General features: G+C 41.9%; 1 protein-coding gene across 1 annotated transcript in view; it reads left to right on the top strand.

The window, feature by feature from the left end:
* Nucleotides 1-21,951, top strand: part of LOC117355508 (oxalate decarboxylase ARB_02208-like) — a 46,206-nt gene extending 24,255 nt beyond the window's left edge. The window contains exons 5-8 of the mRNA XM_033934186.1: nt 1,666-1,745; nt 12,017-12,130; nt 17,455-17,598; nt 21,682-21,951. Of these exons, the coding sequence (XP_033790077.1) occupies nt 1,666-1,745; nt 12,017-12,130; nt 17,455-17,598; nt 21,682-21,909 (566 nt within the window). The 3' untranslated portion in view covers nt 21,910-21,951. The remainder of the gene's footprint in view (nt 1-1,665; nt 1,746-12,016; nt 12,131-17,454; nt 17,599-21,681) is intronic.
* The last annotated feature ends 215 nt before the right edge of the window (nt 21,952-22,166 follow it).

The raw sequence follows: 22,166 nt of genomic DNA, 5'->3' as shown, positions 1-22,166 counted from the left end.
AGTGTGGGGAGCCAAATCCCCAAACTGCCACCACTAAAGTTGCTATGTGACCGGGTAAGACCTGGACTGAAGTAGCTCGAGCCCTGACCTGGATCACCCAAGCCTCAGCCGAGCGGTTGATTGAGGCGTAGAGGGGTGTCTACATCAAAATAAAAGAGGTCCAGCACAGGTGTTTAGTGTTTAAGATGACTTTATTTTCTGCTTTTATAGTGCAATTCCAAAACATACAAACAAAAAAAACCTCTCATTGGTGGCTAACAGTTTGGTTACCCTTAGTTAATCTGAAACAGTAATCCTTAATTTCTCTGTTACTTTGTTTTATGAGGCAACACCAAATTAACAGAAACAGTTTTCTACTTCCCACAAACGTTACTCTTTGATCATGCCTTCAAGCATGCCTAATTCCTTAGACTCCATTTCAATATCCCCTACTAACATTTCTTCTGGCATTTCCTCATCATATTCAGTATCTTCAGAAGCATGATTAGAGGCTTTAGTGCTAAGGTTTTCTACCTGCTTGCTTTGGGAAGTGCTAGTCTCTGCTTTTTGAATCCGGGCTTGCATAGGTCTGCCTCTCACCAAGGATTCATCAATGCTGTCAGCTTGTGGCTGCCCCTTGGCCTAGAGATCATACCCTTTTCACTAGCATGGGGCTGATTGCCTCTCAAAACACCTGTGGTTCGAACAGGCTTTGGTAATGAGCCTGGATAGCTTACCTGCTCATTAACCCTGTCCCCAGCAGAGCTGATTGCAGGAGCTAATCCCTTTGTGGGTTTTGCTATCACCTGCCTGGTGCATGCTGGTCCTTGTAGTTCTTTGCTTTTAGCATTCCCTACACTAAAACTAGGCAAGTATAATCGGGTCTTTTTTGGGTTGCCTTTCACTGGGGCTAAATTCTGCAGGGCAGTTTCCCTAACCTGCCTGCTTCTAGAGGTAGGAACTAGTATATGGTAGGAACTGTGTGCATATAATAGAAAAAAGAAAACAATATTAAAAGAAAAAAATATCAGCTTTGAAGAAAGGTAGAACCATACCACATCACATAGATATTCCCTGTCTGTCCCAGATGGAATCACAATCTATGCTTAGTAGCCCAAAGAGTGTATAGTAGGAACTATCCCCCTCTGTTATAAGGCGCACTAGCTGATTTAGTGCGCACTAAACGCTTATGCGTCCATAGAATATAATGGACACATTAGCGTTTAGCACGCGCTAATATTTAGTGTGCGCTAAAACGGCTAGCGTGCCTTAGTAAAAGAACTCCTTTATGTATATAATAGAAGAAGAAAATAGTCATAAAATCACGAAAAAGAAGAGAAAAATGGAATGGGAAGGAATGCAGAATGTAATCGAAATTTAAATTTAAAAAAAAAAATTTTTCATTTCGGATCAATTCAACGTAAGGCAATGTAAGGGCTTAACATCCTTTAGTAAAATGGCCCCAAAGTGTACTTAATACCAACAAGGCCAGTTAGTAAACTACCCGTAAGTCACTTGTATTTTAGCTATGGATTTGCTGTACACCGCCTTGGGTGAATCTCTTCATGAAGGCGGTTAATAATCCCCAATAAGTAAATAAAAATGAAGTATTTTTTTCAAAACTAAAAATGAGATACAGTGGATATCGTTGCATTTTGTCTAAACACAACATTTTTATTCTTCTAGACTCAAGAAGGATTGAATATACAGGAGCTGTAGCAAAGTGGGCTAATATGACGACTGCCTTCGGAGGGATGCAAAACTGGGTAAAGAAAAATATTTTATGACATTTTCTGAGTTATACTAGCAAGCCAAAAAAGTTCTATCAAATCTCATTTGTTTTACAAGCATCTTATTCCTTTTAAGCAAAAACCATTCACTTCTAAAGTTTTTCAGTTTGGTTGGAGAGATCATTCAAGGTGGTCAGTGGCTAAGTAGGTGTGTTAGAGGTATGGGGGCATATATGCAATTTTCTAAATATAAGATGTCTGGGGTGAATCTTCACAGGATTTAACGGAACCCCTGATGGTCATAAAGGGCCATTACAGAATCGTGCTTATGGGCACCTAACTTAAAACTTAAGCGTCTGTAATGTAGGCCAGGGTTTTAAAGGCCTACCTTATAGGTGCCTAAGTCCTTTAGACATTCATGCCTAGCGGAGTCTAGAGACTCCTTTTACTAAACCTCGCTAGTGGTTTTAGCGCCGGGATCCGCTCTGCTCCTGATGCTCATAGAGTTCCTTATGAGTGTCGGGAGCGGCGCGGGGCATTCAGTGCTGCTCCCGGCACTAAAAACCGCTAGCGTGGTTTAGTAAAAGGGGGCCTAAGTCTTTCTCCATCCCTAAACACGCCTACTTTGGTGTTAGGCACTTCTAGGTGCCATGCAATAGGCGTCTATCATTTATAGAATCACACCTAAAGCTCATTATTGAAGCCAATTTACTAAAGTTAGGCGCCAAACTTAATCAGTAAAATGGGCTTCAATAATGAGCTTTAACGAGCTCATAATTGGAAAAAATGACTTAGGGCAGTGCTGTTAATACCAGTTCTTGAAGATATCCTAATGAATATGCATGACAGAGATTTGCATACAGTGGAGGGCTCTTAACTTTGGAAATTAATTTTTATAGATGAATCTTATGGATCATTCATACACTAGGATATGCATAGGAAAAAACTTTATTTGTTTATTTGAATTCATTGTCTTTATCATCTCATATTACCAAAAATTTAGTGCACGTTAACATGCCAACCTTTTATTTCTGGTAAACCAAAACATTATATAGACCCAAAAGAAAAACTGCACAAATATATAATATATATATATATATACACACAAATATATATATATATATATATATACATAGATGCAAAGCCAAAGTGTTATTAATTGTCTCCAACAGAAAACACATTAGTACAATAGCCTTAAGAATTCATATCAGACTGCTGATATTGGATTAAATATTTAATGTGTAATATTTAATAAGGACTTATATACTGTATAGTCCTTCGCTTAACCACCAGGGTGGTGTAGAACAAATTAATAAAAAGAAAAGAACTTCAATTTAATAATAGTACAGTAGAAGAGAGAAAAATATATATATATATTTCAGATGTCATAACTGACAACAACCATTCCTATTGGCTAAGGGTCCCCTGAGAACACCTGCCTTCAGGAGCATCTTAAACTTCATATAAGAAAACTCTGAATGTGTCTCCAATGGCACTGAATTCCAAAGTGTAGGAACACCTGCAAAGAATGCAGAGTCTTGTGGATAACCAAGGAGAACTCAAGCACACTTTACCCACCCCCCAATCAAAGACATGCAAAGCAAAAAAATATATGACGGTCTACTAGCCACCAAAGCAGCAAAACATAGACCACCACCTCTCAAATCTGCTGACCACGACGACCAACTACAAAACATTCAGGAAAGAACTGAAAACCATACTATTCAAGAAATTTGTCAAATGATCTAACCAAACCGTATCGACCATTCCCAGAACCCGATGCTTACTATAGCTATCAAGCTTGTAATCTCCCTGGGAATGCCCAGGCTAATTTCATGTTGCAAAACCGCCTAGAACTGAAAGGTATTGGCGGGATAGAAGACATCAATGTAATGTATTGATAACATACGAGGGGGTGCTGAAAAGTTCTCAGCCCAACCAACCCGCTTCCTAAATTCTAAGCGTTATTTTGCCACCGTAGCTGAAAAGAGGGTTATCTTATTTCGTGAAGTGCCAATTTGCAGAAACGAAAGTCCTTGTTTTGACATTGTTTCAGATCACTGATTGAACCATATCCACGTCATTCTCTTCTTGGTTGGGCTGAGAACTTTTCAGCACACCCTCATATGATATAGCATAAAGAGGATCACCCGTACAATGGCATAATTATGTAAATGCTATTAACAAAGGTGAAAACTTGAGTATATCTTTCATAGGGAATCTCCCTTAATCTTAGGGCATTCATTCCAACACACTTTTGTACTTATTAACTAATACTATGTGCTTTGCCGATCTCTTATTTTCATAGATAACCAAAATGTAAAGTCCATGTTCCAGGTGTGCATCTCAAAAGGGGGAGTGGCCATGAGAGGGTCCGAACAAGTATGCACACTATTATAGAATATGCCCAATCCAGGCAGAATTTAGGTACGGGCATTCATACCAGGTTTTAGTTGGCGTAAATGGTTGCACCTAAATTTTAGTCACGTTCATTTTGCACCCATATTTTTATATGGTGCCATATATAGAATTTAGTCCATAACGTATTTGTTAAGGGCACAGCAAAATTTATCCCCTCTTTTACAAAGCCCGAGAGTGCGGGCCGCTTCAGTAACCGCCCCGAAGCCCATAGGGATTTAAAGGGCTTCGGGGCTTTTGCCGCATGGCAGCCAATAAAAAAAGGTGTGTGTGGGGTAGGGGAAGTTTGCGACACCTCTTGGGGTGCAGACATTAAAGGTGGCTCAGCTGAATATATTAAATGCTAGCTTGTAAAGTAAGGGGGAAAGGGACTGAGACTTGAATACCGCCTTTTTGTAGCTTTATCCACCACACTCAAAGCAGTTTACATACACTTACTTCAAGCTTTTTCCCTATCTGTCCCAGTGGGCTCACAATCTATCTAATGTTCCTGGGGCAATGGGAGAATTAAGTGGCTTGCCCATAGTCACCTCTGAGGCTGCAGCTCTAATCACTATGCCAACATGTAATATGCAACTCCATTTATGAAGAGCACATGTAATATGCAACTCCATGTAAATGCATACTTTTCCATTTTATCCTTCAAGAAATCCTTGAAAACATTTCTTTTTAAACAGGCTTTTAATATCTAAAATTTATTTTAGTTTATCAATTTCGCTTTTAAAATCCCCTTATTCCCCAATGTTTTTTTCCTTAAATGTATTTCTCAACACAACAGATGTAACTTTAACCCCCCTTCCCTCCCAATTGTTGTTGGTCATGTTGGATTTCTATTGTTAATATATATACTGTATGTTTTTTAACTCAATTGTATTTTATTATTATGTACATCGCTTTGTATAAAGATATAGCGATTCATCAAATATTTAATAAACCTTGAAACCTTGAAATCCCTGGATTAGTTTTATAAAAGCCCTTTCACATGCAGGTAAAGTTGATAAAAGTACACCCTTCCCAGAGGTCAATCAACGATCTGAAATAATGTCAAAACATAGAATTTCATTTCTGCAAATTGGCACTTAACCAAATAACACTCTTTTCAGCCGCAGTGGCAAAAATAACGCTCAGAATTTAGGAAGCTGGGAGGTTGGGCTGAGAACTTTTCAGCACCCCCCTCGTAAAAGCCTAAATAAAATTGTCTTCACTTCCTTTCTGAACGTAAAGCAATCAGTAAGGCAATGCTCTGAAAATATTGACCTTAGACGTCAACAGTATATTGATTTGACACTTTCTAGACAAACATAAGAACTTAAGAAAGTAAAAAAAATAAAATAAAATCCCCATCAAGCCAAGTATTCTTTTTCAAACAGGCGGTTCACAAATGCTAAGCAGATCTCAAAACTAGATGCAAAATTCTATATTAGCTCATTTCCCGGGATAAGTAATGGATTTTCCAAGTCAATCTAGCTAATTTTTTTTTTTTTTAAAGGAATATCCAAGCCTCCTGTAAACTCCACTATATTAGGTCACCTTTATGTGTTCCTTGGCAATAGATGCAAGATAACTTGATCGTCCACGCCATGAAAAAAAAAAAAGTTCTACAATTTTCAGTCTGCTGGATGCTAGTTTTCATGAACTGTTTTATTTTTATTTTTATTTAGCAGTGTTTGAAAGATTAGACATTTTGAATGAAAGAAAACCTAGAAAATGAATACAAACATCTTTCCTTCAGTACGCAAGGCTCTTTTTAGAGCAGGGGTGTCAAAGTCCCTCCTCGAGTGCCGCAATCCAGTCATGTTTTCAGTATTCCCCCCCCCCCAATGAATATGCATGAGATTTATTAGCATGCAATGAAAGCAGTGCATGCAAATAGATCTCATGCATATTCATTGGGGAAATCCTGAAAACCTGTCTGGATGGCGGCCCTCGAGGAGGGCCTTTGACACTCTGTTCTAGAGTGAAAGCTCAGCATTTTTTTTTTTCAATAGATAAAGAAAACACACACCGTAGAATTCTAATAGATGCTTACACAGTGGCTTTTTATTGCCTGCACAGCTATCTTTTCTTTACTTACGTTTCTTCTGAGTAGGTTGCCTCCTTCCGCAAAACAGAGCCAGAAAAAGCTGGTAAAAGGTCTGATTCACTTGAATATTATTTGCAACTGGTTCCACGGCTGAGTCAGTTCCTAGTCACCCTGAGTGAGAGTCAGGTTGTATTTTCCTGCGTAATTTATTTCTTGCTCTCTTTTTTAAAACAAAAAGTTTTTAAAAAAATCATTTTATGAGGAAAAAGCACATTCAGAGCTGTGCACTACGGTTTCTCCTTGTTTTAGAAACGAGCTGGTTCAGCGAAAGGTACACCCATGTTTTTATAGTAAATGTTGAAAGCGGTGATTATGGTAATTAAACTAGGTGAGATTTTACATTCACTTGACTCACAGAATGCATCTCCTACTTTCTGCAGCATTAGGAATTGGTTCGTGCTTTGCTCTGCCGAGTACGAGAAGTCTAAACCTATCCTGAGAGCAAAAATAAAGTTTTTTTTAAAAAAAGAATTCTCCAGAGACGTGACGCATTTTGGCAACTGTAGCTTATGGTCCCTCTGCAAGAAAAGCAGTGTGGGAATAAAGGCTGAGGCAGAGAAAGCTGCTGGGCGGGATAGGGAGGAGTTTGGTTTGGGGTGGGGGGGTGGGGAGTGACGATAAGAGAGGTGGAGAGCCCAGAAGATAAAGGGATGAAGAAATTCTGGTATAGGTGTGGAAGGAGATGCAGTAGCCATAATGGAAAAATAGTAGCTAGAAGCACCCGAGAGGGATGATCAGGGAGTAGGGAATATGGAGGAGCTGTAGTCTCAGTGGTGGAGGAGAAGTAGCATGGTGAAACAAGATACTGGACTTGTTTATGGTATATTTATGTTTATTAGATTCTCAATATACTGCCTTTCTGTGGTTGTATCTTTGGTCTGAATTAGCATGACAGTTCATATGAAAAGACACTCCGTTTTTGTACTCATCAGAGCTACATTGGCTGAACAACCTGTCAGCAGAGCTTCGGAGTAGAGAATGACACGGGGACACATTTTTTCACCGTCCCCGCAGGAACTCCATTTCCCTGTCCCCGTGAGTTTTGTCGCTGTCACTGCTCCATTCCCGTAAGCTCTGCCTTAACCGCACAAGCCTCGAATACAGTGGTGCCTCGCATAACGAACGCCTCGCACAGCGAACGCTGCGCACAACGAACTTCATGTCTTGCTTCCTACAATGAACTTCGTTTCATACAACGAAGTCACCCGTGCTGCATCCTTCCGCGCAGGCACTGCGCTTAACTGCCCTCTCTCCGCCTGGCTCCCTGTGCAGTGGCGGACCGTCGGCTCGCAGGGGCCCGGCGCCTACTGCTGATGCGTTGGGGGGGCGGAGCTACTCTCGCCGCTTCCCCGATGCTAGAAAAAAAAAAATGAACAGTTAAGTCCCAGTTTTTGCCGCTGAGACTCTGCCCTCTCTCACTGTAAAATTAGACTCTACTTAGTCTGTCTTTAAATTTAAAAAATGTGTGTTGTTTTAAAAAACAATTATGTTTTTAGATGTATCTAAATAAAAATAATAACAAAAAATTTATCTTTTTTATGTCATCTTAGCATATTTTACGCTACAGAACGAATTATTTTTTTTAACATGTATTGTTATGTGAAAACGCGTTTCACATAACGAACTTTTCGCATAACAAACTTGCTCCTGGAACCAATTAAGTTCGTTGTGTGAGGCACCACTGATACTTATGATTTTTAAAGCATTTGAGGCTCGTGCAGACGAGGACGAAGCTTAGGCATTGGTGGAACGAGACATTATGATATCACAGTCTGAGCTCTAGAATGTTGCTATTTATGATTTTAAAGTGTTCGAGGCTTGTGCAGATGCGGACAGAACTTGCAGGAATGGGGCAGGGACGGAAAAAGAACACACGGGAACGGGACGGGAAAATGAGTTCCCGCGGGAGACGGGGAAAAAATATGTTCCCGTGTCATTCTCTACTTCAGAGGCAAGAGTTGTTCCACTGGAATAGAGAAGGGTATATTCTGACTGTCCCTTTGCAGACTAGTGAATCTGACTTGGTAGGTGAGGAAAAAAAAAAAAACCAAAGTGAGAAAAAAAAAAATCAAAGCATCTCTGAAGGAAAGGATAGCACAGCATCTTGAATAAAAATGGATTTCAGGATCTAAGGCAGTTTGAAGTTCCTCCACCTTTAAGTTTTATATCTGTACACAGAAGGATAATCCTTTTCACATTGATCATTTATTACTATACTAGTCATTAAGCCCGTTACATTAACGGATGCTAGAATATATGTCTGTCTGTCTTTCTGTCTCTCTCCCTCCCGCTGTCTCTCTCTTTCTCCCTGGCCCCCTTTCTCTGTCTGTCTTTCTGTCCTTCTCCCTGCCCCTGTGTCTTTCTTCCTTTCTTTCTGTCTCCCTCCCTCCCGTTGTCTATCTGTCATTCTTTCCCTCCTTTTCCCTGTGCAGCAGCATTTCCACCCCACTTCCCTGTGCAGCAGCAACAGCATTTTCCTCCTTCCCCCAACCTCCACTTTCCTGTGCAGAAGCAGCTGTATTTCCCTTCCCCTCCAGCTCCCTGTGCAGCAGTAGCAGCATTTCCCCCCAACGTCCCGTCCCTTCCCTTCCCTTCCCGCGGTCTAGCCTGCTCCATGCCCCTCCCTTCCCTTATTGCATTCCTGTGGCTGGAGTCCTCTTCTTTGTCGGCCCCACCTTCCCTTCCTGCGGGCTGGCCTGCTGCGGCTGAAGGGGTTTTTTAAAGTTTAAAAGTGCCGCGGCGGCTCCTCTCATGATCCCCGCCAGCATCGGAAGCATTCTCCGACGCTGGTGCGGCTCATGAGAGGAGCCGACACTGCAGCTTTTAATTTTTGCTTGAGAAGGTGGAGAGCAGGGAGTCCAGCGCTGCCGGCCAGTCCTGGCATCCACGGAGAGAGGGAGCGATATATGCACGCATGTGCACTCCTGCCGCCACAGACCTACTGATCACAGATCAGAGATCACGGAAGCACGCAGGTAAGAGTGCACATGCGCAGCTAGGGTTTTATTATATAGGTTGATAAAATTGCCATTCACAAAACATATATAAAGCAAAGGGGACTGAAAAATCAAGAAAGTAACTGAAACAAATGGAAAGAGAGTGCATAGAGACACAATTTAAACAGGTTTGCTGCAGTGAAAATGCTTTCGAAAAGAGGTATGTTTACAGAACTGAAAATATTCTTTGGATGTATCTTATTAGTGTGATGTCATCCTGACTTTGATGCCCTTTAACTACATCATGTTAAATGCTATTGTGCACTTAACATGGGAAAAGTCCGACTGTAAGAATATCAAAGAGTTTTGTGGTATTTATTTTTATAAATATTTTTTGAAAAGGGGTGTAGCTTGGGCAGGGAATGGCTGTGGAAATGTTATCTGGCTAGCGCAATCTGATTAGCATGTGTTACCTACTTGGTAATGTAGACTTAATACGGGAGTACTTAGGGGCTGATTCTGTATAGGACGCCTAAGAAGCGGCTGAGAATAGCACACCAGTATCCTATCCCCACATAACCCCCAATTCTATAACTGGCACCGTCACTGGTGCCTGTGGACTCCTGCCAGCTCAGCTGATCAGGGGGAAAATACTCCTGCCACAATCAGCTGAGCGGCTGCGGCAGGGGACCTCCAGCATGTACGGCAAAATTGGTAGAAGGGATGCCCACACCCTCCTGCCATTGGCTTGCAATCCCCCAACATCACTCCAGCAGGAGGGATGCCCACTCCCTTCTGCTACCACTCCCCCCCAAACCCTGACACTCCCATGGAACCCCCAATACCTCGCAAACCTTAACCCTACCACACATCCCTGAGTTGACCCTGGCACCACCCCTCCCCCACCCCCATACCTTTTAGAAGAAAGTTCGGCCGGAGGAATGCTTACTACCTCCAGCCAGCAGGCCCACCACTCCAAACTGTATTTTGGGAAAATAATAATAAACACCAGGGTAAAGGCTCTGCATGGACACAATACTCCTAGCAAAATTTTGGCAAGGGCAGAATTTTTACAGAATTCCTCACCCCTTCAGGAAGCATAGAAATCTGCACATGCTGTGCAGAATTCAATGCAGACACAGGTAACAGAGGAGGAAGTGACTTGCTGCAGAGCGGGTCACTTCCTCCTCCTGTGCCGCTTAGACCCGACTGCTTGCATCCCCAGAATTCTGCCAGGAGTAACACAAGTCTTAAGTGGCTGGAGCTTTTATCCTCTCAAATGTTAAGATGATGGCAGGCAGGAAGTATTTTTGAGGTTGACCATGGCAGCCAGCACTCCAAAACTCCTGCTGGAATGTACCACTAAGGGCTCCTTTTACTAAGCTGCAATAGCGGTTTTAGCACGCACTAGAAGCTAATGCCAGCATTGAGCTTGCGTTAGTTCTAGTTGCGTAGCGCGGGTTTAGCGCGTGCTCTAATGCCATGCGTGCTAAAAACGCTATTGCAGCTTAGTAAAAGGAACCCTAAGTTTCAGGTAATACTAGAAAAAAGTACAGATAGCTCAACCATAGGAGCCAATCCTGTGGGTGTCAGTGGGTGTAGAGCACCTCCAATATTGTTGTATGAGAGGAGGGTAGATGAAGGTTACTATCGAAATCAAATTAAACAAATAAATAACACTTATATAAACCTACATATTTTTTCTCTCTGTAATTTATTATTTCTTCTTTGTGCACTTTCATTGCATATCTGATATCACTTTCTTGCAATATTATAAAATATTATAAATGCAAATAAAGTTTAAAAAAAAAAAATTCTATTCTACTCGGAGAACCAGGTTTGTAAGATATTTATAAGTAAGGTCATGCAATATCTGCAAAAGCTTTACATGCATTGCCTTCACTGCATGCAATCCATCTCATCAATATTCATTATGGATATCTTGGAAACCAGTTTGGTTGGGTGTGTCCCTTGGGCTGGATTGACAACTCCTTGGTCTGACGTGCAAAAATATCTTTATATCAAACTAGAGAGTTGCACGGGGACAGAAATCCCACCCATCCCCGCCTGTCCCCACCAGGATCCTCTCCGTCCCCACCCATCCCCGTCATGATCCTCTCCGTCCCCACCCGTCCCCGCAAGGAATTACCTCCATCCCCGCCCGTCCCCATAAAAAGCAGCAATTACTTCTGACAGGATCATCAATTCCACAGTTTCTTTTGTGTTTACGCTGCTGTTTTCCTTGTGGAATCTCTTTGGTGGAACCCTTTTTTTGTTTTCTGTTCAGGTAATTAACTTATAAAGCCCGTCTTTTACTAAGAATGATGTGTCCATTATATTCTATGAACGAACCCTGCTTCCAAAGCCTTCCATCCCCGTTGGCTAGAGGGGGGTCTCCGTGGGAGTCCCGTGGGCCAGAGGTGGGTCCCTGTGGGAGTCCCGTGGGTTAGGGGGGATTCCCATGGGAACCCCACGGGACCCGCGGGATTCCCGCAATCCCCATTCCTGTGCAGATCTCTATATCAAACTAGCTTTCTAAGAATGTTTGTGTTTCCATAGCTAAGCACAAATGCAGTAGAAAAACTCATGCTCTGTTCAATTTCCCTTCTGTAAAAGGGCGTAAAAGCAAGAAATTCCTAAATCACTCTTTAGCATCTCAGGCAGCTTCTCATTTCGATCATTGTTGCTCAAAGCTGTTTCTTACAGACATTTTAGAAAACAGCTAAAAACCTATCTTTTCTCCAAATACCTGACTAGCTGACTCATTCAAATATACAATTATGTTTAATGCTTATAATCTTTTGTAAACCACGTAGAACTTTTTGGTAACATGGTCTATAAGTATAATGTTATGTTATGTTTCTTTCTAGTATCCATGTGCCCTAAGTCTGGAGTCACTTGTACTGAACCCATGTGCTCTTCTAGTACCCAGCATTACCATGAACGCAAACGAGGTGGGATATGTCATCAGTGGTCATGGAAAGGTAAGTTTTGAAGTACAGAATGGACAAGATGAAATTTCATAAGCTTCAGGAATTAGTTGGTTAAATTGAATCAGGTAATACATTCTTCCCTCAGCTAAGAGGTCTATAGACTAAGCAGTTTTGCAGCTAATGGGTATGGGGGACCTCTCATATACTGACAGACTGAAAAAGCTGGGGCTTTTCTCCCTGGAAAAGCGACGACTCAGGGGAGACATGATAGAAACCTTCAAGATCATGAAGGGCATAGAAAAAGTGGACAGGGACAGATTTTTCAAACTAAGGGGAACCACAAGTACAAGGGGGCACTCAGAGAAATTGAAAGGGGAAAGGTTTAGAACAAACACCAGGAAGTTCTTTTTCACCCAGAGGGTGGTGGATACATGGAACGCGCTGCCGGAGGATGTGATAGGCAGAAGTACGCTACAGGGCTTCAAAGAAGGTCTGGACAGGTACCTAGAGGACAAAGGGATTGAGGGGTACAGATAGGAGTAGAGGTAAGGTTATAGGGACAGGATTAGAGGTAAATTATAAAATTAGTCAGAGACCACTGTTCAGGCAGTGGGCCTGATGGGCCGGCGCGGGAGCGGACCGCTGGGCAGGATGGACCTCTGGTCTGCCCCAGCGGAGGCAACTTCTTATGTTCTTAATGCAGATTAACAGCCAAAGTTAAAGCGCACTGGATGACAAAACCCCTTTTTGTTAACTGTTGGGGCTTCCCAGGACTTTAGGGGAAGCAGATAAGTAATTATTGTAGAATAGTGATGACCCATATGCATTAATACAGAGATGATGTACACGATTCGGGAACTTTAGTGAAGACAAAGAACTGTTGCTTTCCGCAGTGTGGTTCACAATGGTTAGAAACCGAGACCCGGCACGGTCCGTGTTTCGATAAACACTTCTTCCTCAGAGGTCCATCAACTACTCTGTTTCAATCCAGCTGCACTTCGAATGGTTCTCCATAATTGAGGTTTATAATATCTTGGACCCCTGAGGAAGAAGGATTTATCGAAACACGGACCGTGTCGGTTCCCGGTTTCTAACCATTGTGATTTTTAAAACATACAGATGGGCTGGAGTGAACGTAGACGGCAAATTCAGCAGTTGGAACCTAGGACAATATCAGATGGACTTTAGTCTATGGCCCAGAGACAAGTTAATTTAATCATGTATTTTTAATTTTTAATGATTTTTAATGTTTTAATGAGATGTCCTGTTGTCATCTGAAACTTAAACATGTCAAAGACTGAGGGCTCCTTTTACTAAGCCACGGTAGCGTTTTTAGCGCACGCTGCAGATTAGCACACGCTAACCCCCGCAAAGAAACTAATGACAGCTCAATGGAGGCGTTAGCATCTAGCGCACGCTAAAACCACTAGCGCAACTTAGTAAAAAGAGCCCCGAGCTGCTCCTCTTTTCTCCTAACCCTCGGCTTCTCCTCCTCGGTTCTCCATCTCAGTAAATAATACTGTCATTATTCCAGTCTCCTCTGCTCACAGCCTTGGAGTCGCCTTCGATTTCAACCTCTTATTTTCTATGCACATCCAACAAACTGCTAAGGCCGGTCGCTTCTGTCTCTATAGCATCACCAAAATTTGCCCCTTCCTCTCTGAGCACACTATCCAGACCTTTGTCCACACTCTCGTAACCTCACACTTAGATTCCTGCAATCTACGTCTAACTGGTCTTCCGCTGTCGCTCCCCCCCTGCAATCTGTGCAAAACTCTGCTGCATGCCTTATCTTCTACCAACCTCGCTACACTCATGTCATCCCTCTCTTTAAATCACTTCACTGGTTCCCTGTCCACCTTCGCATACAGTTCAAGCTCCTATTGCTGACCTACAAGTGTGTTTTTATTCTGCTGCCCCTCAATATCTCTCCTCTCTTCTCTCTCCTCTCTCCTTATATACCTCCCAAAGAACTCTGTTCCTCAGATAAGCCACTCTTAACTGTATCCTTCTCCTTCACTTCCAATTCCAGACTTTGTTCCTTTCAACTAGCTGCCCCCTATGCCTGGAATAAATTACCCAAGTTTGTCCGCCAAGCCTCTTCCCTTTTTGATCTAGCCTTTAATCCATAACCCTTCTCCCCACTGTCCACCAATCCAGCCAGCTGATTAACCGTTCCCATTAACTGTATCCATGACATCCTGTTTGTCTGTTTAGATTGTAAGCTCTTTCGAGCAAGGACTGTCTTTTTTGTGACTCTGTATAGCGCTGCATATGTTTGCTAGCACTATCAAAATAAATAATAGTAGTAATAATAAGTAATGGGCAGCAGTGGCGTACCCAGCATATGTGACACCCGGGGCCCATCATTTTTTGACCCCCCTCCATCTATACGAAAAATATGATTTTTAGTAACAATCCACATATCGCACAACAAGAGTGTACCTAGGAAAAGGCAGCATCTTAAACACTGCAGTGAGCACTAGAACACCAACACATACGTTGTAAAACTAAACAAGCCAGATCCCGCACAGTCAATTGATCCTGCAGTCAATGCCAACTGAAAACTATGTTCTTTTCATACACATAGAACAGAGATACACCCTCGCCCAATATGGAATAATCACAAACTAAAAATAGAAATATGTAGACAAAAGTTAAACTGAACCGCCAAGAAACCAGACTCTGCATACAATGCAACACCACACTACAAAAACAGTAACACATGTCCTCTAATATTGTGCAAAATATAAAGACAGTAGATGTAAATTTGAAAAAAACTGATACATAACAATCACCACTTTACAAATTAACAAATAAAAATAAAACAAATAATGAGAAATAAGAAAATACCATTTTATTGGACTAATCCCCGTAAGCTCGGTCCCCATCCCAGCAAACCACCTGATTCCATCCACACAAGCCTTGAATTGTTTTATATTGAACTTATTATATTAAAGTATACAAAGAAACAATATTCTGTACAATTGTCAATTTATAAGTCAGCGTCTTCGCCCCACTCTCTTTTCCCCATTTCCCTTCAGCGTCCTCAGCCCACTCTCTCTCCACTTTCCTTTAGCGCACACACATAAAAACAAGCAAGTAACTTTATATCATTTTCATTCTATTAATTCACAGAAATTAAAGTCTAAATAATGCCAGTCACATAACAAAATACGATTTTACAAAAATAATTCCCTGCACAGTCAAGCCTGCAAGGATTACTAGATGTCTTTCAGCAGCTCCCCTCCCTCCCTCCCCCTTAACTTTGTAGCCAAGTCAAAATGATCTACCAACAATAAAATTTTAAAAACACAAAGCACACTGTATGCAGAGAAAATGTTAATTATCATTTATATTCCATGGGTTTTCAAAGAGGTCAAGGCAGATGACTTTATGCAATGTCACCTCAGTAACAACTATACAAAAATAGACAAATATACCCCCTTCCTTTTTACTAAACCGCAATAGTGTTTTTTGCGCAGGGAGCTGCACTGAATGCCCCACGTTGCTCAACGCTCATAGGCTCCCTGCGCTAAAAACTGCTATTGCGGTTTAGTAAAAGGGGGCCATAATGCAAAATATAGACAGCATATATAAATTCTCAAAACGGACACAGTGTTCTTCAACCGCCAGGGCCAACACATGCATCAAGCCCCAGACAGCGCTCTTCAGCCACTGGTCCACGGTGCGATTGATGCAATGTTGTCTTCCGGCCGGCTCCCTCTTCCTCAGTGCTGCAGTACACAAAGCCATGGGCAGAGGCTCCTACGCATGAACTGCGCCTGAACCGGAAGCTTCTCTCTGACATCGCAGAGTCAGAGGGAAGGCTTCCAGATGAGGTACGGGACTGCAAGGAGCCACTGCTCACGGCTTTGTGCACTGCAACACTGAGGAAGAAGGAGCCAGCCTGAAGATAATTCCGCATCGATCACACCGTGAACTGAGGAAGAGGGAGCAGGCCAGCAGACAAGGCACAGCATGGAAGGAGGGAAACAACAACGGCAGGGGGAATTATTTTATTTAGTGATTGATTTACATCTGATGTCTTTTCAGGAAGAAATGCATTTGTTTCTTTCCTCTGGGGTTGTACTACATGTAGAGTCTTGCATCTTAGGATCTGTATATATTAATACTTTTAGTTTTTGGTCCTGTATTTGCATGGGGTTATCTGTGATCTGGTACGAACGAATATTGAGAAGCATACAGTGTGCTTTGCGTAGTTTAATTTTGTGGTTAACCATTATGTCTTGTTAATATGATTATATTGTGTGCGTGTATATATGAAAAATGAATGGAAAAAATGGTGTTACAATTAGTACTATTATGGGGGTGGAGTCTGGGGCAGAGATTGGATGGAGATGGGCGGGGTATGGCCTACGACTTAACCCAGTGTTCTTCAACTGCTGGTCCGCGGACTGATGCCGGTCCACATAATAATTATTTTATTTCTGATGGTCCATTGGTGTCAAAAGGTTGAAGAACACTGGCCTAGAAAGCACTCAAAAAAAATGTAAGGGTGGTACAACAGGCCTGTGTGGGTAATCCTGATATAAAAACAACCACCCAAAAAGTATTTATCAAAACTAATTGTTTATTATCACAGAAATGTTTGGCCTTTGGGGGCCTGTTATGGGTCCCCAGGACAATGTGTATTTTATAGAGAAGATCCTTTTCAAGTCTACCATCTGGTATGTGTGACATGAAAGGAAATGCAACAGAAACCGTTTGCTATTGATATGCTCAAAATCTTCTAGATATTTATGATTCCTGATGCAGGTGATTATACCGAAACAAGGCACTATGTCAAGTCCTTCTATTGACTTTTTGAGCCCTTCTCTATGGGGCATACATTGTTTTGGGGACCCATACCAGGCCCTTAGAGGGCTGGTATTTTTGTGGTAATAAATATTGAGTGGTTGTTTTTACATTAGGATTCTCCTGTTGTCCCACCCCTACTTTCTTGTGCTAGATTCTTTTTCCCAGCTTAAATTCTGGAATTCATTGCCGGAGAATGAGGTAAAATCAGTTAGCTTAGCGAGGTTTAAAAATGGTTTGAATAATTTCCTAAAAGAGAAGTCCAAAGGCCATTATTGAGATGGCCTGGGGAAATCTACTGCTTATTGCTAAGATAAGCAACATAAAATCTGTTTTACTACTTGGGATCTAGCTAGGTACTTAGGACCTGGGTTGGCCACTGTTGGAAACAGGATGCTGGGCTTGATGGACCGTCAGTCTGTCCCAATATGGCCATTCTTATGCCTTTTTAAAATGTTCATTCTCTCCTATATCTTTGGGTTTGAAGGTCTTTTTAAGGTGTAGTTCTGTTGGGTGTTCTGTTTTTCAGTGATCATTGTTTCTTTTCTCTTGATCAGATGGGCCTTTATGGTTGCACAAATGAAGAGTTCGATATTTGCGCTGGAGATGTGTTTTTCATTCCCGCTGGAGCACAACATTATATCAGAAACACAGGGTGTGAAAATCTGGTTCTAATTATAGCCTACAGTACCAATGAACGGGTGAGTCCTCCTATTGCAGACATAATTTCTTTGAGAGACCAAAGGCCAGGGGATATGTGAAAGACATTACAACTACAACTGTAATTCAGCTCAATTTTCTTGGGAAAATCCACCTCGGGTCATTGTAAAAAAATCTGTTCCCTATTAAACTCAAGCCAAGCTAAAATCGAACTGGGCTTGCATTTAAGGCCTTCTTTTACGAAATTGCGCTAGCAGTTTCTAGCGCGGGGAGCCACGCTGAATGGCCTGTGCTGCTCTGGACGCATAGTAAGGGTGTGTGTACTGCCCCGGGCGCCGAGTCGGTGGGGACGCTGGCACCTCTCTCTGCATTACTGTATCTTCACTAGCGTGAGCAACTTCTGCCTGTTGCTCGCACCGTCCTGGTTCCCCTCTGAATCACTTCCGGGTCATGGGGCCAGGAAGTGATGTCAGAGGAAAATCCAACACTGGCATGAGAAGCATGATGCCGAAGCCACTCACACTGGTGAAGATTTAGAGGTACGAGGGGGAGGGAGAGCACAAGTGTGGAATGGTGGGCAGGAAGGAGCCGGGGGGGTGTGTGTGGAAGGAGAGGGGGCATGGAGAGGAGGGTGTGGGGGCACAGGGTGGGGCACTACCACCACGAGCACCTCCTACCCTTACTAAGCCACTGCTAGCACTTACTACGGGTTAGTAAAAGGAGCTCTTTGTGACCCTTGTGAAAACAGCTGCTTCTAGGATTCAGGAGGCTGCATGGAGACTCTCAAAGTTTAGTTAATTCCACGTGTTCCCCTTTATGGAGCACCCTCATTGTTGGTATTGTATTATCTTACAAAATCAATAAAAATTTTCTGAACTAAAAAAAAAAAAGACACTTTATAAGAGTACATTTGTTGCTCGATTATTGACATGAGTGTATGTTATGTACACATGGAGACCAACTTGCTTTTAAATAATGCAGTTTTAAATTTTCCAATCAGTTTTTTTAAAAAACAAGCTGTAGTTGTCATTCAACAGATCACTTACAATTGAAAAAATTGGAAAGGTCTTAATTATTGTTTCTGGTGGAATTCTGTTTGTCATATATATAAAATGGAAAGGGCGTTAGCTGTCCAAAAAGGGAATTATAATAAATTTAAGGATGTGTGGAGGCCATTGATGGATTTTTGCAAAGATTAAAAATTTATTTTTCCCTGAATTAAAAAGTTTAAGATAATAAGGGGTGGGGTGGGGTGGGGGGAGGAAATTTTGTTTTGATTATTAATAAAGTAAATTATTTTCATAATTGAATAAGGGTGGGGATATTATTATATAGTAAAAGGACCTATTGTAAGTTTTCAAGTGTATTTGAAAGTTAATCTGATAAATGTAACTGCTGTACTTGACTTAAGTTTTGAAATGAATAAAGATTTAAAAAAAAAGAATATAAAAACAGAAAAAAAACAAAACAAAAAAAACAAGCTGTAGCATTTTTAAAGAAGCTAAAGAATTTCAAATGATTGTGGGCACCCTAAAATATGGCTGGAGTATGCCTTTTCCCAGGGGCTTTTCCCATGCATTTTTTGTGCAGCTGAAAAATGGCCAGTTATCTTTTTTTCTGAATTGATGGCTAAGGGCTAATGTTACCATTAGCATACAGCCTTTAACAGAAATTAGCGCGTGAGCACTTACCAAAACCTATTTTTTAGTAGGGGCTCACATGTTAATTCTGCGCTAATCAGTTAGCTTGTGGTAATGCAGATGCACTGATTAGCCCAGAAACTCCTATTCTCCACCCCAGACATGCCCCTCTATGTAAAAATTAAAATTATTTTTTGCATACGGTTGAACTCACAGATTGCAAAATTACCATTGGATGTCTCTGCGAGTCTCATGGTAAACCTTCTTAATCTACAGTAAACATATGCTGATACTGCAGATTAGTAAAAGGAGCCCTTGAAATCTTAACTCTGTGTAATAATTTATATGACCACAAGAGGGCACTATGAATATGTGCCCTTTCCAGAGTAAGGATGATGTATATAAGCCAACATGGATAAGGGTAAAAGTGAGGGAAATCCATTTAAAAGTAATGGATCGTAACATGTGTATGATATGGGATCTGACTGTGATTATTAAAAATGCAATATGATAATGGTGTAACAGAAAAAGTCCATATTGTGATAGAAACCAGAAAGCAAAGATTTGCAGTGGAAGGATGAGCACAGGGAGGAGAATACAATAGAGACCAGAAGCAGGAGATCATGCTCTCTTTAAGCTAAATCTTGTACTCCTGTTTATTGAAGAAAATCTTATGACTAATCTTAAAGCAATCAGCCAGGCCCGGGGTAGGCAATTCCAGGCCTCAGGTAGGTCAGGTTTTCAGGATATCCAAAGTGAATATGCATGAGGTAAATTTGCTTGCACTATTTCAGGTGTATGCAAATATATCTCATGCATATTCATCCTGAAAACCTGACCTACTCGTGACACTCAAGGCATTGCTTGTCTCTGAGCTGGGCCATAAGGATGCTATTAACTCAAAAGCAAAGTCCAATGCTCAGAAATATTTGGCATGCATAAAATTGTGCTTTTTGTCCCTGACACTGTAACGCTGATGCCTGAGTTGAACTATGTAACACAGAAGAAAAGAAATGTGGAGCCAGTCCCTGGACTTCCAAGAGTTTAAAATCACAGCCAGTAATGGAAGTTGCAAGATAGTACGTGGCATTCATTTCACAGATCTACTGTCATTTGATTCTTTTGCTACTCCATTTCAAGGACCCCTGAGGAAGGCTATGTAAAGCCAAAATATGGCCCGTATAGGGTCTGGTCATTGTCCTTGCAGTACCATTTCTGTATTGTTGTAATTGATTTTCATTGTTTTACCCACCAATAAATTTTGTGATTTTAAACTCTTGAAGTCCAGGGACTGGTTCCACATTTCTTTTCTTCTGTGTTACCTGGTTTTTTGTGGTACCAAGGTCCATTCCTTTGGTAGTTAGGTCCGTCTTTGTGAAGTAGACCAACCCCACAGTGTTGATTTGGATTCAAAAGATTGAGTTGAATTATGGCCATTTTTTCCAAGCCCCTCTTTCCCCCCCATTCCTGACTCTTCCCTCTCTTATCAAGCCGTGGTAAAGGTTTTTTTTACCATGGACTGGCAAGGTAAATGCTCTGACTCTCATAGGAACTGAATGCCCACTGGTGCATTTACCTCGCCACCCACAGTAAAAAGCTCTATCACAACTTAATAAAAGGAGACTTCCATTTGTTTCCTAAGATCTAAGGAAAACTGTGCAATCAGTGGCATAGCGAGGGTGAGAGGGGGCGTGGAGGGGGGGAGGTGGCGCCCCTCCCCTCCCTCTTCTCTGCCCCCCACCTCCACACCCTCCTTCCCTGCCCCCTCTTGCCGTGTGCACGCTGCTTCCCTTCCCCCATACCTGGTGCGAGCAGAAGCCACCAAGCTACTGTCCAGGAAGTGATGACAGAGGAAGAGCCGCCATTGGCGTGACAGCAGCTTGGGCACCCATGCGCGGCAGTGGGGGGCAGGGAAGGAGCCCCCCCTCTTACTATGCCACTGTGTGCAATTCAGACACCATGGTATAAAGCAGTGGTTCCCAACCCTGTCCTGGAGGACCACCAGGCTAATTGGGTTTTCAGGATAGCCTTAATGAATATGCATGGAGCAGATTTGCATGCCTCTCACTTCCATTATATGTAAATCTCTCTCGTGCATATTCGTTAGGGCTAGCCTGAAAATCCGATTGGCCTGGTGGTCTTCCAGGACAGGTTTGGGAACCACTGGTATAAAGCATACATGGATTTCTGTAGCAGATTCCCCCCTTTTACAAATCCACACTAGCGGCTGCTGTTGTGGTAATCGCTCTGACATCCGCAGGGAATTAATGGACGTTGGAGTGTTTATCGCACGGCAGCCACTAGTCCATCTTTGTAAAAGAAGCCCTTAAACCAGCCCTTCCCTAATGGAGCTAAACATCTGCACTTTGTTCCACAGCTCATGTATTGCTTTTTTGGTTGTGTTTCCATGTGGGTTAGCAGTCGGTAATGTAAGCTTCAGTGTTCTTAGAAATTCATAATAATCTTTCAACGGTCTTGTTGCAGCTGCAAACCTTCTTTCTTGATGATTACATCCAAGCAATACCACATTCTGGCAACGTGCCAGTCATCCAAAATGCTGTTACAATAGTGGATCCTGCTGGCCCCAATAATGTTCTGGCAACAGACAATATAGAACATATAGCATCAGACAGCATCATGAATCGTGTTCCTGGCATCGAAATGGCTATTTTATTAATTATTACCACAATGTACAATTTTGTATCTTACTAGACTGCTTGCTATCCAGTGTGCTAAAATTATGATGTATTTAAAACATGATTGTACTCGTATTTTTTTTTTTTTAAATAAAATGAAACATGCATGTTTTTAAATATTCCAGCGTATGTATGTATTTTTTTCCCCATTTAATTCTTTATTTCTTTGATGGTTTGTTAAACGGAAGCAACTAGGCGCTGTAGCTTAGGTGCCTCAATTACAAGGGTGGTTTGAAAAGTTTGGTAAACAACAACGACAAAAAATGCAAGTTA

Source organism: Geotrypetes seraphini, chromosome 1 (assembly GCF_902459505.1).
Source record: "Geotrypetes seraphini chromosome 1, aGeoSer1.1, whole genome shotgun sequence".
Classification (NCBI taxonomy): domain Eukaryota; kingdom Metazoa; phylum Chordata; class Amphibia; order Gymnophiona; family Dermophiidae; genus Geotrypetes; species Geotrypetes seraphini.
Note: the sequence above shows the minus strand (reverse complement) of the source record. Positions and strands in the feature narration are given on the sequence as shown.